The sequence below is a fragment of the Peromyscus californicus genome, unplaced genomic scaffold (genome assembly GCF_007827085.1).
Source record: "Peromyscus californicus insignis strain IS unplaced genomic scaffold, ASM782708v3 Scaffold_8__1_contigs__length_139910024, whole genome shotgun sequence".
Classification (NCBI taxonomy): Eukaryota; Metazoa; Chordata; class Mammalia; order Rodentia; family Cricetidae; genus Peromyscus; species Peromyscus californicus.
The window spans coordinates 88630917-88643265 of record NW_026294606.1 but is presented as its reverse complement, the minus strand read 5'-3'; the positions used below and the strand labels follow the sequence as shown (position 1 = coordinate 88643265).

Sequence of the window (12349 nt, the reverse complement as noted above, 5' to 3'; positions counted from 1 at the left end):
CAGAAATCCAGCACCCACCTTTGCCACCCTTGTTAGGGAGCCAGTTAGGGGAGACCATTGGTGGCTCCTTTGAAGGACAGTGAGCTGGCCTAAAGCAGCTGCAGGAGAGGACAGGAGCCTCTGGAGGCCTCAGGGTATTCTGGGAAGTTCTTATCAGCCTGTGGTCCAGTTGAGGGCTTCAAGTGAAAGGCTCTTTTGTGTTTTGGAATTTGGACCCTTAAACTCCTGGTCTCTACTTGGACCTTAGAACAAAAAAAAAAAAGTCCTCGCCCAGTGTTCTAGAGGACAGAGGTGTCCAGAAGAGGCCAGGCCACCTGTACAGAGGCATTCAGCGGTGGCCATGCTGCCTGTACAGAAGTGTACAGAGAAGGCCAGACTGCCTCTGTTACTTCTGAAGGAGTTTCCTGCCAATTACACTAGGTTCTTGGTAGTCTTTGGCTTGTGGTCACATCGTTTCAGATAGCTTCTATTGTTGCACGGCCTTCTAGATTATGCCTGTGTTTAGATGTCCCTACTTTTTGGAGAGATACTTGTCCTTAGGTTAGAATCTGTCCTTATCTACTAGGGATCCAATAGAAATATCTAAGGGAGGTCATACTAGGAAATGGAGGTTAATCAAACTTGAAGGGATACAATCCAGTCCATAGGACCCCCTCCCCCAGCTCTATCTCACATAGGTAGCATGCTGTCCAGTCTACCTTAACACCTGCGCCCCGCCCCCCTGCCCCGTTCAGGGCTCTGTAGCTAAGCTCTGTGTCGCAAGCCCACTCTGCCAGGGAGATCTCTGTACTGGAGGTGTGGATAGGCTGCAGATTGGGAGCTTCTCCCAGGCAGCCTGCATGTGATCACTGCACCACCTGTTGCCTCACAGCCCAGGTTCTCTCCTTGCTCTTCCTGGGGGCTCTGGAGATGAGATGCAGCCAGGGGCTCTAGCATGGACTATCAAACAGTTGCAGCCCCTGAACCCACCAAAGTCATGAGGACCTGAGTCTGAATCCCCAGTGCACATGTAAAACCTGGGCATGGCCATGTATCTAGGAACCCCAGCGTTGGAGGCAGAGACAGGCAAATCCAGGGAGGAAAGCAAAGCAGCGAGATTCATGTCTGGTGAGATGTCCTATCTCAGTGGAGTGAGACAGAAAGCAGTGGAGGAAGACATCTGATGTTCTCCTCTGGCCTTACCATGTGCGTGCCACTACCTCTCTCCCATGCAAACACATGTAAACACACACACACACACACACACACACACACACACTCACACACTCACACACACACACACACTCACACTCACACACTGGAATTCAAGGACATGTGTTCAGTAGAATTCGCTTAGAGGGCTTAAAGACTCTGTAGCTGAGTTGAGCATGTACAAATGCACTTAATCCCAGCACTCAAGAGGCGGAGGTAGACAGCCGCTCATTCACCTCTCCAGGCCAGGCAGGCTACATGACTGTGCTGCTAATTTTATGTCAACTTGACATTAGCTAGAATCATCAGAGAGGAGGGAACCTCAATTAAGATTAGGGGGAGGGAGGTCAGGGAAGAAGTAGGAGGAGAGGAGGGAGGAGAAGCTACATAAAATTAATTAATTAATTAAAATAAAAAAAAAGGAAATGCCTCCATAAGATCAGGCTGTAGACAAACCTGTAGGGCATTTTCTTAATTAGTGATTTATGGGTGAGGGTCCAGCCTATTGTGGGTGGTATTGTCCTTGGACTAGTAGTCTTGGGTTCTATAAGAACGCAGGCTGAGCAAGCCAGAGGAAACAGACCAGTAGCAGCACCCCTCCATGGCCTCAGCATCAGCTTCTGCCTCCAGGATCCAGCCCTGTTTGAGTTCCTGTCCTGTCTTGTCCTTCAGTGATGGACTACAATGTGGAAGTGTAAGCCAAGTGAACCCTTTCCTCCCCAACTTGTTTTTGTTTTTGGTGTTTAATCATAGCAATAGTAACCTTAACTAGAACAGAGACCAAAAAATTAGTAGCTGGGGGATGGCTCATTTTGTAAAGTGATTGCCACATAAGCATGAGGGCCTAGGTTCCAATCCTCAGCACCCACGTAAATAAGCCTGGTGTGGCGGTGTACATCTGTAATTCCAGCCCTGGGAGGCAGATAGAAGAGTTTTCCTGGAGCTTACTGGCCAGCTGGGCTTGCCAAATTAGCAATTTCCAGATTCAGTGAGAGATCTCATCTCAGTCTAGTAAGGTGGAGAACAATTTGCATTGATCTTTTGCTGGAAATGTATGTGAATGTGGGCGAGCATGTGTGTTGTGTGCACACACACAAACATACACACAGGAGAGGGACAACAATGCATAAGTTTGTCTTTGTCATAGGAGTGTGTGTGTGTGTGTGTGTGTGTGTGTGTGTGTGTGTGTGTGTGTGTGTGGAAAGTTGGTGGATGGTCACTGTCTGGGCCAGTCAGTGGTTGGATAGTTCTTTCTAGCACCTCACTGTTCTTCTGGAGAAAACTACCCTTTGAGGTTGGGAAAAGACCCTTGTTCGGCTGTATCAAGTGAGTAAGAGAAAGAAGTGGAAGCTTCTTAGACTTTTCCCACAGCTGTGGGCCGGGCTGGCTACACACTCATCAACACAAGTGAGTGTCTACCCGAGCACAAGTGTTGCCCTTTGTTTTGTTTTGGTTTTGTCTCCTAATAGATTTTTGGTGGGACTCAGTTTCATATGCAGATACTGCTGAAAGGTCCTGGGCTTCTTGCATTTATTTTTAGGGTTTGCACCAGTTTTGCATTATCTCAGTTGGGTTTTAAGTAGAGCTTCAGAATTGGCGGTGGATGGAGGAAAACCAGATGGTGTGTGCTCCAAAGCACAGTGCTCCCAGGTTCTCTGAGTGCCCTGCTCTGAATTCTTGCCCTCTGCCACTTTTTCGTATGTCTGAAAAATAGGCACTGCTTCAAAAATGTGTTAGGGGAACGGCTACCATTGAAGCTGAGAATATAGCACACGCCTGCTCCCTGTCCTTGTCTCTGGCCTGTCAGTGCTGTGCTGTCCCTTGGGAAGTCCACTGGAGGTCAGCTACAGGCTAGCTGGAGTTGGCTGCCTGGAGGTGATGGGTCTGGCTATTGGTCTGGGCGCCAGCACTCACTTCAGTGCAGTCAGACATTTCCACACTGCAGAGCCTGTTTGGAGAACCTGCAGATCAGGGCTCTGTTCCAGATGCAGAGTGAGCAGGAAGAGTGAAGGAACTGAAAGTTTGTTATTGGGAGATAATGGGAAACTTGCCCCTGTGTGCCATGCCATGGTGGCCTGCATTGCTGCATTCCTTGTGTAGCTGAGGGCTCATGTCTGCCAGACTCTTACTTCAGTAGGGTCCCCTAAACAGACTGAGCAGTCGGTCTTCTTGGGCGGCCAGAGTGTACCCTGGGCACCCAACACAAGCTCATCTTTGCTATCCTGCAGCCGGGATTTGACTTCCGTTTTTTTTTTTATTCACCACCAACTTAACATTAAAGTCAAGCCTCAACCTGCAGTGGGTCTCTCAAATCACTGCCAGGACATGCCAGAGACTGGGATGCAGTTGATTCAGGGAGTACAGCGGGCCTTCCCTGTGCTCACTGCAGTATGCCTGTGCTGTTCTTACACAGTGCTGTGACAGGGATGCTCTAAACAAGGCAGAGCACATGAACCATCTCTTTCCAACATTTGTAGTAGATACCTGCTGAGTGCTTGAGTCGACTGTTACTGTGTCAGTCACAGCAAGTTCTGGTGTTGCTGGGACCTTCCTCAGCCTTGTTTGTAAGGATAGATGCCAGGTGTCATCTTCCCTGCCCTGGCTGCTATCCCAGGCTGCAGTGTTTCAAAGAAGCTCTTGGGGGTGAACAGGTCATACCCACCCAGCTGACTTTTCCTGCATCAGTCCTCATGGCTGTCACCCTTCACCAGGGGTAGCATTTCCAGTGAAACCATACTTGGGTTGTTGTGGTCTCATATAGCTCTGGCTGGCCTCCATCTCACTTAAGTAGCCAAGGCTGGCTTTGAACTACTGATCTCCTGCTTCTCCCTACCGAGTGCTAGGATTATTAGCCATCATGCTAATAATGCTAAAAGGTGCTTGTTTTGGTAAGTGCCTGGGAAGTGCCTTGGAGCGTTCTCTCTTCTGGTGCTAGAGGCAGGTTCAGAAATGGCCCACACAGCAGAACAGGTTTGTGTCTGCCCCTGTTGCTAGAAGACGACTGGTCACTAGGATGATAAATCCTGAGTGTGGACCAGAGACACACAGGGGCAGGCCCAAGAAGCATGGCCAGAACTGGACAGTTCAGATATGGCCAGGCCTTCCCAGGCAAGTGCCCTCCCTGTGAGCATGATGATAGCACCCTTGACATGATCTTGGTCTTCAAGTTTCTTCTTCACAGCAGCCAGCCAAGGTGAGAGCTCACCAGTTCTTTCCCACAGTTGAAATGAATGTGGTCAGATCCCATAGCCAGGGTCCAGGCCCTACAGCTTCCTCACTGGGAGACAGTTTGCAAGCCAGGCCTGGTAGCTCTTGTCTTTGAAAGCCATGACTTTCTGAGCTTTTCCCAGATGAGAATTTTGCTTCCATTCATTGATTGGTTGATCAAGTTACACCTTTGTCTTAACATTGCAAATTGAGGTTTTCTTACAGTACCGCACTGCAGATTTTACCAGCTTCATGTTTCATATAGAGAGTGGTTTATTGGCAGTGCGGGCAGGACAGCACTGTCGGGCTGCTGAGCAGGGAGGCTGCTGCTTTGCTGCAATCAACACAGGTAGAGGTTTCTGGGAAACGGGTTCCATGATTGCAGAAGTTTCCTTAAAAGCAGTTACAGTTACCTTAGACTCATTATGGAGGAATCTGTAAAAATGTAAGATGATTGGGGAACTGTGGTTATGTTATAACTCCTGACTTGAGGTTTCCAAAGGTGGCCTGGCTTCTGAGTTCCCAGGAGATAGCAAACCAGGCAGCCCCAGTGTGCCAGCACCTCCCCTTTCCCACCTCTTCCCCACAAGGTGGGGTCTGTGGCTTGACAAGTCACTGCCAAGCCTATAGCCCCCATTCTGATCTCTTCCAGTCGTGGGGCCTGTGCCAGAATCCCATTCCTGTCAGCGGTGACTCAGTGGCCCAGGCTAATCCCTCCCAGCTTTGGCCTCTGGGAGGAGACACACTTGATCTGCCTGCTGGAAATGAGATGATCCAGGTTTGTAAGTGTTTCTTATTGGGAGATGTGGGTGGCCTAACCAGTGTTTTCCAGGGACCATGAGAAGAAGTATCAGGTTAGAGCCCTGGAGAGCAGGCAGGGCCTGCTTTCCACAGGTATCTGGCTCTTTCAGAACCTACAGCAAGTTAGACAGTGCCTTACACTGTGAGCCCAGGCTTATAAGGCTGCCACATAACGGCTACTGTCCATGCTCGGATACCTACAGAGATCTGAGGATAAGAGCTTGCTTTGGTAGCCAGAAACACCAGAGACACCATAAGAGAGGGGCATGTTAGGAGTTTAGCAGAGCTGATGAGGTGTCTGTGAACAGGTGTGTGCCTTATATGCACATTCATGCATGTACACACATATGACCATATGTGTCTGAAGACATGTGTACAGGCATACTTGAAACTACTGATGGCATATAAAAGCATATGGTTTGATGAGTGGCTAGTGACACAGGCCCATCTGACAAGCTCAGATCCCTCACACCACAGAGCCTTTTATTCATGGAGGCAGGATCATGCTGCTATTGCAGCAGTTCTGCTGTTAGTGTTCTTTCCTACCTTCTGAAGCCTGCTGCTTCTGCTGATCAAGGAGCACATGGGGAGCCACCCTTTGCTTCCAGCTGGGTTGCCCTGTTAGATGACCCAGGGCAGGGCAGGGGAGACAGCCGGGCACAAGTGGGCCATAGATATTGTCCTGTCTGTTTGGCCCTATGTTCCTGCAGAAGCTCCTGTGACTCACATCCTGGGTGGGAATAGTCCATTCCTCTGCAGAGCATAGTTTTGATGGGGTGCAGGGTTGGCACAGGAGCATGTGGGACCCACTGAGCAGCTGAGTAGGAGGGCAGGAGGTACTATGGGTGAGTAAATGCAGGGGAGGAGAGCTCCCCAGCTACCCTGGCTGCCCATGAGAGGTCAAGGACAGCTCACACAGTGGGAAGGTCTAGAAGAGCCAGTCTACCACCAAAGGCTGTGCCCAAAACAAGAGCTCCATTTGCTCTTTCCCTAAATATAAAGTTCTTGGTTTTGTTTGAAGCTGGACTGCTTAGCAAAGCACAATGCCTGGAGAAATGTAGTTCTGAGCAAAAATAATGAACCTGACTACAAGTCAGAGTGGAAGGAGGAAGCCAGAGGCTTCTGTCAATGCCTCTTGACAAACCAGATCATTTTACTCTATTCAGGCTTCCCCCCCAAGAGGGGCTAACCTTTGTCTAAAACAGGGTGTGTTTACTGTCAGCCAACTGTTGGGCAACTTAGCATCTGTTGCCCTGCTTTGCTCAGAAGAGGGCAGGATTGGCCAGTAGCATTGTGCAGTCGCTGTGCCAGAGCAGCGGGTGGGAAGTAGTGGCAGTGCTGAGGTATTTTGGGGTAGAAGTCCCAGGCAAGTATTTATGTTGAGTTTTGAGCTTGCCTGGAAACCAGTTACACAGATATGTGTTTGCACACTCTTTTCCTTTTAATTAACTTGAACTTGAGCACCTGGAGATGGGTGAAGGCCAGCTTTTCCCTGATTTTGCACAGCCTTCTGCCTGTCATCGTGGCCCGTGGAGTGGCTGACCAGGATGTGTGGCTCCTGTGAGGCCAAGGAAACTGCCCTTCTAGCCCCACATGTTGACATAAAGACAAGCAGCAATAAGCAGGTCCAGAGAGGTAGGTCATGAGGTTGGATATGTGCAAAGCAGGTCCAGAGAGGTAGGTCATGAGGTTGGATATGTGCAGAGACAGGCTAGACATTAGGTTGTCACTGTTTGTGTTGTCTCTCGGCTTCCTCCTGAGCAGAGTCTGTGAAGGCCTCCATAGGTGAACAGAATCAAACTGGAAGTGAGATTGACCCAGCAACCATTGCACTCTCCAAGAAGGAGGTAGACCACTTGCCAAAGGAATCCTAGGCAGTCCCTTATGAAAGACCCACTTCCTGACATTGCCACTATGGCATCCAGCAGGAGCTTCTGAGGGGACAGCTATATTCAGTCTGTTGGCATTCATATCCCCAGGTAGTTGTCTGACTTTTTTTTTAGTTACTCAAAAAAATGAAAAGGGGCTTTCAAGTCATTAAAAAAGTCTTTTCCCACTGCCTGAGAACCTGAGTCTGTTTTGGTTTGGCAGACCCTCATTAGCATAAAAGACACTGTTCTTACTTGGAGTGTGTCCTTTAAAAAGGCACATGTTATCTGACAGACAAGCCAACACTATTTACAAGCTCTTAGAAGTTCACTGGGTGAGTTTGTACTGCTGTCTCTGGTTGTGGGGAACCATGCCACATGCTGTCTTCTTTGTACCACAGGTGGGTGTGCCATCTTGCCAAAGGTGTCTCAGATATGGGCAGTTCTGTTCATTGTTGGAGTTCCTTGTCTGGGACTCCTGGCCTTCCCTCCTAGAATAGTCCACAGCCCTGATGAAGGAAGGGCTCCTTGGTTCCTAGCAACTATGAATGACCAGACAGAGGCTCTGTATTGTCTGCCTAGAGCCACCTGACCAGTTGTGTGAGCACCAAGTGGACTTTGTGGGAAGTAAGCCAGTAGGAAGGATACCCAGAGGTGGGGTCACCCGAGACCTATGCTCCTGGGTGTCACACCCTCCCCTAGGAGCCTGTTCACTCCTCCAGTCTCTCTGCCATAGTGTAGCTCTTCTCTTCTTTTTTCTTTGTGTGTGCATGCATGTGCGTGTGTGCGTGCGTGCGTGTACGTACCTGTGCCTGTGTTTGCACGCAGAGGTGGATGTTGGTGTCCTCATCTATCTTGAACTTATTTTTTCTGAGATGAGGTTTCTCGCTGAACCTGGAACTCACTGTATTGGCTAGGCTGGCTGGTGAGTTGGCTCCAGCAGTCTTCCTGCTGGGGTTACAGGTATACACAGCTATTCCTGACTTGTGTGTGGATGCTCACGGTCCAAACTCTAGTCCTCACACTTGCACACAGGCAGTGTACCCACTGAGCTATCCCTGCAGCCCTCCCTCTCCTTTTGCTTTCCTCTCTACAGCTACTGGCTCCACGTGGGCTCTGCCCAGGGCTTTGTTAAGCTCTCCTGCTGTGTCTTCAGTGTGCCTGTGCATTTTTCTGTGGTCAGCTCTTTTCAAGTTCTAGCTTTTTTGTTTTTACACAGGCTTTAAAAGACTAATGTCTATGTGTAACAAGGATGTTTCGAGAAGGCTATATGTGGATGTGGCAGATTCCATGGCAGTCAACAACAGCTCAACACTCACTTAACCAGGTGTCTCTCTGCAGTGGGCTACATTGCACTTACTGTGGGCCTGCTGCTTCTGGACCAGAAGAGGATGGGGATTGATTGACCCAAGCTCCACTGACCATCCTGGCTTTGTCCCCAACCCCAGGTACTGCAGGGTGCTCAGCTCATAGCCGTGGCCTCTTCAGACCCTGCTGCTACGGGAGTAGACGGGTCGCCTCTCCAGGGCAGTGACATTCAGGTTCAGTACGTCCAACTGGCACCTGTGAGTGACCACACAGCTGCAGCCCAGGTGAGTCCTCGGCCCCTCCAGCCTCCCCAGTAGATACTGAACTTGGAGCTGTGTCTGACATTCCTCTAGAGCTCGGAACCTTGTAGAGAGGCCACAGATCCAGCTCTGGCGTGGGTCTTCTGTTAGCTCCTCACTCCTGAAATCATGATGTGAAGGCGGTTCTGGCAGTTTGCAGTGTGAGCTGTACTTGAGATACCTGTCTGGAAATGCTTATCTAGATCTAAAACTAGACCAAAGCTCTGCCTGCCCCCTTTCCTGAGAGCCATTCCTGGAGGTGCCCAGAGTCAGGGCCTCTGTTTCCTGAGAACTCATTGCCCGTTCTGTTGAAGGTCACAGGCCAGAAGCTGTGAGCTCATGTGATCTCAGCCCAACCAGGGTAGGTGACCATGGAAGGGAGGCAGAAGACCCAGGACAGTCTGAGTCTGCATCATGTGGACAAGTCTCCTCCCTCCCTCTGTATACCTCTAGCTAGCTCTGGCAGGAGCTCTTTCCTTGGTGTGCTGTGGGCCTGGTATAGTGAGCAGTGCAGGTTCTCACAGAAGTTTCTGGTCTCCTGAGCCTGAGAACCAGGCCTTGGCCCTAGGCTGGTCATGATTTTACTTCTCCCAGAAGTTGTTGAGGCCTGTCTGCCTCAAGAATTGGAAGGGCTTATGGAGCTGCCAGGCCAGGCGTCCTAGGAGAGGGCACTGTGAGATCTCTTCCCTGAAGACTAGGAATGACTCTTCCAGGTTCTCAGGGAAGGAACTTGGGCTAAGGTGAAGGCCTTCCAGTCTGCAGGCCTCAGCCATCATCCCTGTCAAGCCGCAAGAGGCTGCCCCCTTCAGCCTGCCACACAGCTGCCCACTTGATCTCACTTTTGCAAACTTTTGATAAAGCTGTAGGGTCGCTCGCTTTCCTGCCTGCTGAGCACAAAGCTTCATAGAAAGCACCTGCAGGCTACACCTTCCAACTGAACGGTAATCCTCTTCTTCTCTTCCCTTCTTTTTTTTTTTTGTAAGTGAGTTGAACACAGCCTCAGCCATGCCATCCCCACTGGGGAGAGAGGAAGCAAGCCACCACCAACACCCCCCCACACTCCCACACACACGTACACACACACATACACATACACATACACACACACACAGAGTCTCTCTATGTAGCTCTGGCTGTCCTGGAACTCACTGTGTAGACCAGGCTGGCCTTGAACTCACAGAGATCCGCCTGCCTCTGCCTCCTGGGTACAGGAACTAAAGGTGTGCGCCACTATGCCCAGCTGCTCTCCTCCTTTCTTAAAGGAGACAGTTTGTCAAGTGTTTATCTTTAAAGAGCAGAGACTTAGATGTCCGTTAAGAGCTGTCAGGTGCCAGCGCTGTGAGGATGTGGCTATGAGTCTTCTGCCTCATGTGGTGCAGGCCCTGTTCCTGACTCGGCACCAAAGCCCAGGCAACTTATCCTTTGGTGCCCCTGAAGTACAGCTGAGATGGAAGATTGGTGACTCATTCCAAGGTTGCAAGTTCACACCTTGAAACAGTGACTGCATTCTCTTTCTAAAGTACATCACTGACAGGCGCCATGTCTTTAAGCTGTCTCAAGATGCCACTTTAGAACACTGGACCGTTTCTGTAGGAAGTCAGCGTGACCCTAAGATTCTAAGCAAATATTTCAGGTTAAGAACATGGCCTGGCTAATCTGCATTGTTTCTCAGGACACCTCGAGTAAGGATGGAGAATTGGCAGCAGTGTGGCCCCAGTAGCCCAAGTTCTCCTGGGCAAGTGTGAGGTCTGCTTGTTTCCCATCCAGTCGGGGGTAGCCTGATACACACTGAGCTTCTGAGGCTGGCGTGTGTTTTCTCTGTGTGTGGGAAAGTTGTGGCTCTGTGTAACATACAGGTGGCTTGCTGACACAAACGTGCTGCTGTGTTTTTCTAGACCAGCTCTCTTTTCTCCCCCACCTTGCAGACGGCTGAGGCGTTGCAGCCCACTCTGCAGCCTGAAATGCAGCTTGAACATGGAGCCATCCAGATCCAGTGAGATTAAGCACTGTAGGAGTACCACACCACAGCTGCTCACTGACCCTGCCCTGTGTCCTGCTCTCCTGCTTCAGCAGGACAACTGTGGATTCTGCAGGGCACATGAGAGCTCCTCCTCCTGGGGAAGGGTCCTGGCCATCCCCTGCTGGAAGGCACCTCAGGATTGAGTCCCACTGCTGGTCTCCGGAGAAGCATAGTGCAGAGCGTGTTGAGTACATTCAGAAAAACAAGAACTACGATATTTTGTTTAACAGCTTTTTTTAATTTGCTATGGTGTTTATAACAAAAAAGAAAATGGAAAAAAAAAACCCACACACAACAGAAACACAACTGTGGAGTAGCAGAAGCCTTGGCCGTGTGCTCTCTTCAGGGTCCTGACGTAGGTGTTGGGGCCAGCTGACGATGCTGGAGCACTTCGGACCCGCTGCTAGGGGAGTGCTCCACAGTGTAATTATGCATTTCTAATGAAATAAAAGTGTATTTATGGCCACAGAGGCTCAGTGTTGTTGCACCATGAGAGGACTTCCCCAGGGTGCCCATTCCCAGCATGGGTGCTGGGAAGCACACTCACTCCCAGGTCCATGCCACCAGGGAATCCCTGCTCTAGCCCTTGATGCTGGGCAGCAGGAGCTATGGGTCACTCTTGGGGCAGCTGGCTCCCATTTCATCATGGTGGAGCTCTCAAAGGCAAGGTCACTCCAGCCCATCCTCTTCTGAATGCTTAGGCTCCATAAGGTGCAGCCCTAGAGGTCCTTGGAGAATGCCCTGTGGAAAAGGCCATGCCTCTGCAGAGAAAGCAGTTTCAATAGTCACATCAGTGGCTTATGAAATGCCAGTAAAGTTGTCCTTACTGACTGATAATGCCATGCTCAAGACCTTTCCTAGGAAGACTTCAAAGTTTCTGTCCCCAATTATTGTGCCTCTGTCTCACACCACCACATTCTGAATGCTTGGGTTGGTTAGTCATGCAGAGGTAGCAGAGGAGGGCAGCTCTCTGGAACAGACAGTTTGACACGGTTTGTGACTATCCTCACAGGAGACTGGCCACTACTGAAGATGGCCCTGAGTAGGGAAAATAGGGAAAGGCATGGAGGCTGGAGGTTACAAGCCTATATAGTACATCTGGGCAGGATCCCAGGCAAGAATGGAGGACAGAAGAATGATTCCAGAAGGGTCCAGAAAGGAAAGCACCCGCCATGAGAAGCATGGTATAAACCCACACCCAGACATGCAGGATGTGAGATGGCCACAGACTCGAATCCTTGAAACCGGAGTACTGGGAGGTACTTTCAACAGTCAGGTCTCCAGAAAACGTGTTCTGAAAGCTAGTGACAATGTACCATATGACCCCATAGTTATAATCTCAGGAATACCCTCTGTTTTCATATATACACCTATGTGTGCACATTCACAACAGCCTCGTTCATAGCAACCTGAAGTGGAAATAGCCCAAAGGTCCAGCACATGAACAGGTGAGCAAAGGCATGCCTCTGGATACAGAGGATTATTCAGCTGCCACAGGATTGATACTCTGGCTCACACCATGGCATGATGAACTTGAAAACATTAGTGAGAGAAAGAAACCAGAGGTAAAAGACTACTCAGCTGCCACAGGATTGATATTCTGGCTCACACCATGGCATGATGAACTTGAAAACATTAGTGAGAGAAAGAAACCA

General features: G+C 49.9%; 1 protein-coding gene across 14 annotated transcripts in view; it reads left to right on the top strand.

Moving 5' to 3' along the window:
* The window catches only part of Banp (BTG3 associated nuclear protein), a 78000-nt gene extending 66836 nt beyond the window's left edge, over positions 1-11164 (top strand). For 11 of the 14 annotated variants that reach the window (XM_052727421.1, XM_052727417.1, XM_052727416.1 and 8 more), the window contains 3 exons: positions 5051-5176; positions 8516-8659; positions 10600-11164. In XM_052727421.1, the coding sequence (XP_052583381.1) occupies positions 5051-5176; positions 8516-8659; positions 10600-10671 (342 nt within the window). In that variant the 3' untranslated portion in view covers positions 10672-11164. The remainder of the gene's footprint in view (positions 1-5050; positions 5177-8515; positions 8660-10599) is intronic. The other 3 variants (XM_052727426.1, XM_052727419.1, XM_052727418.1) reach the window with 1 other exon arrangement.
* Positions 11165-12349: the final 1185 nt, after the last annotated feature.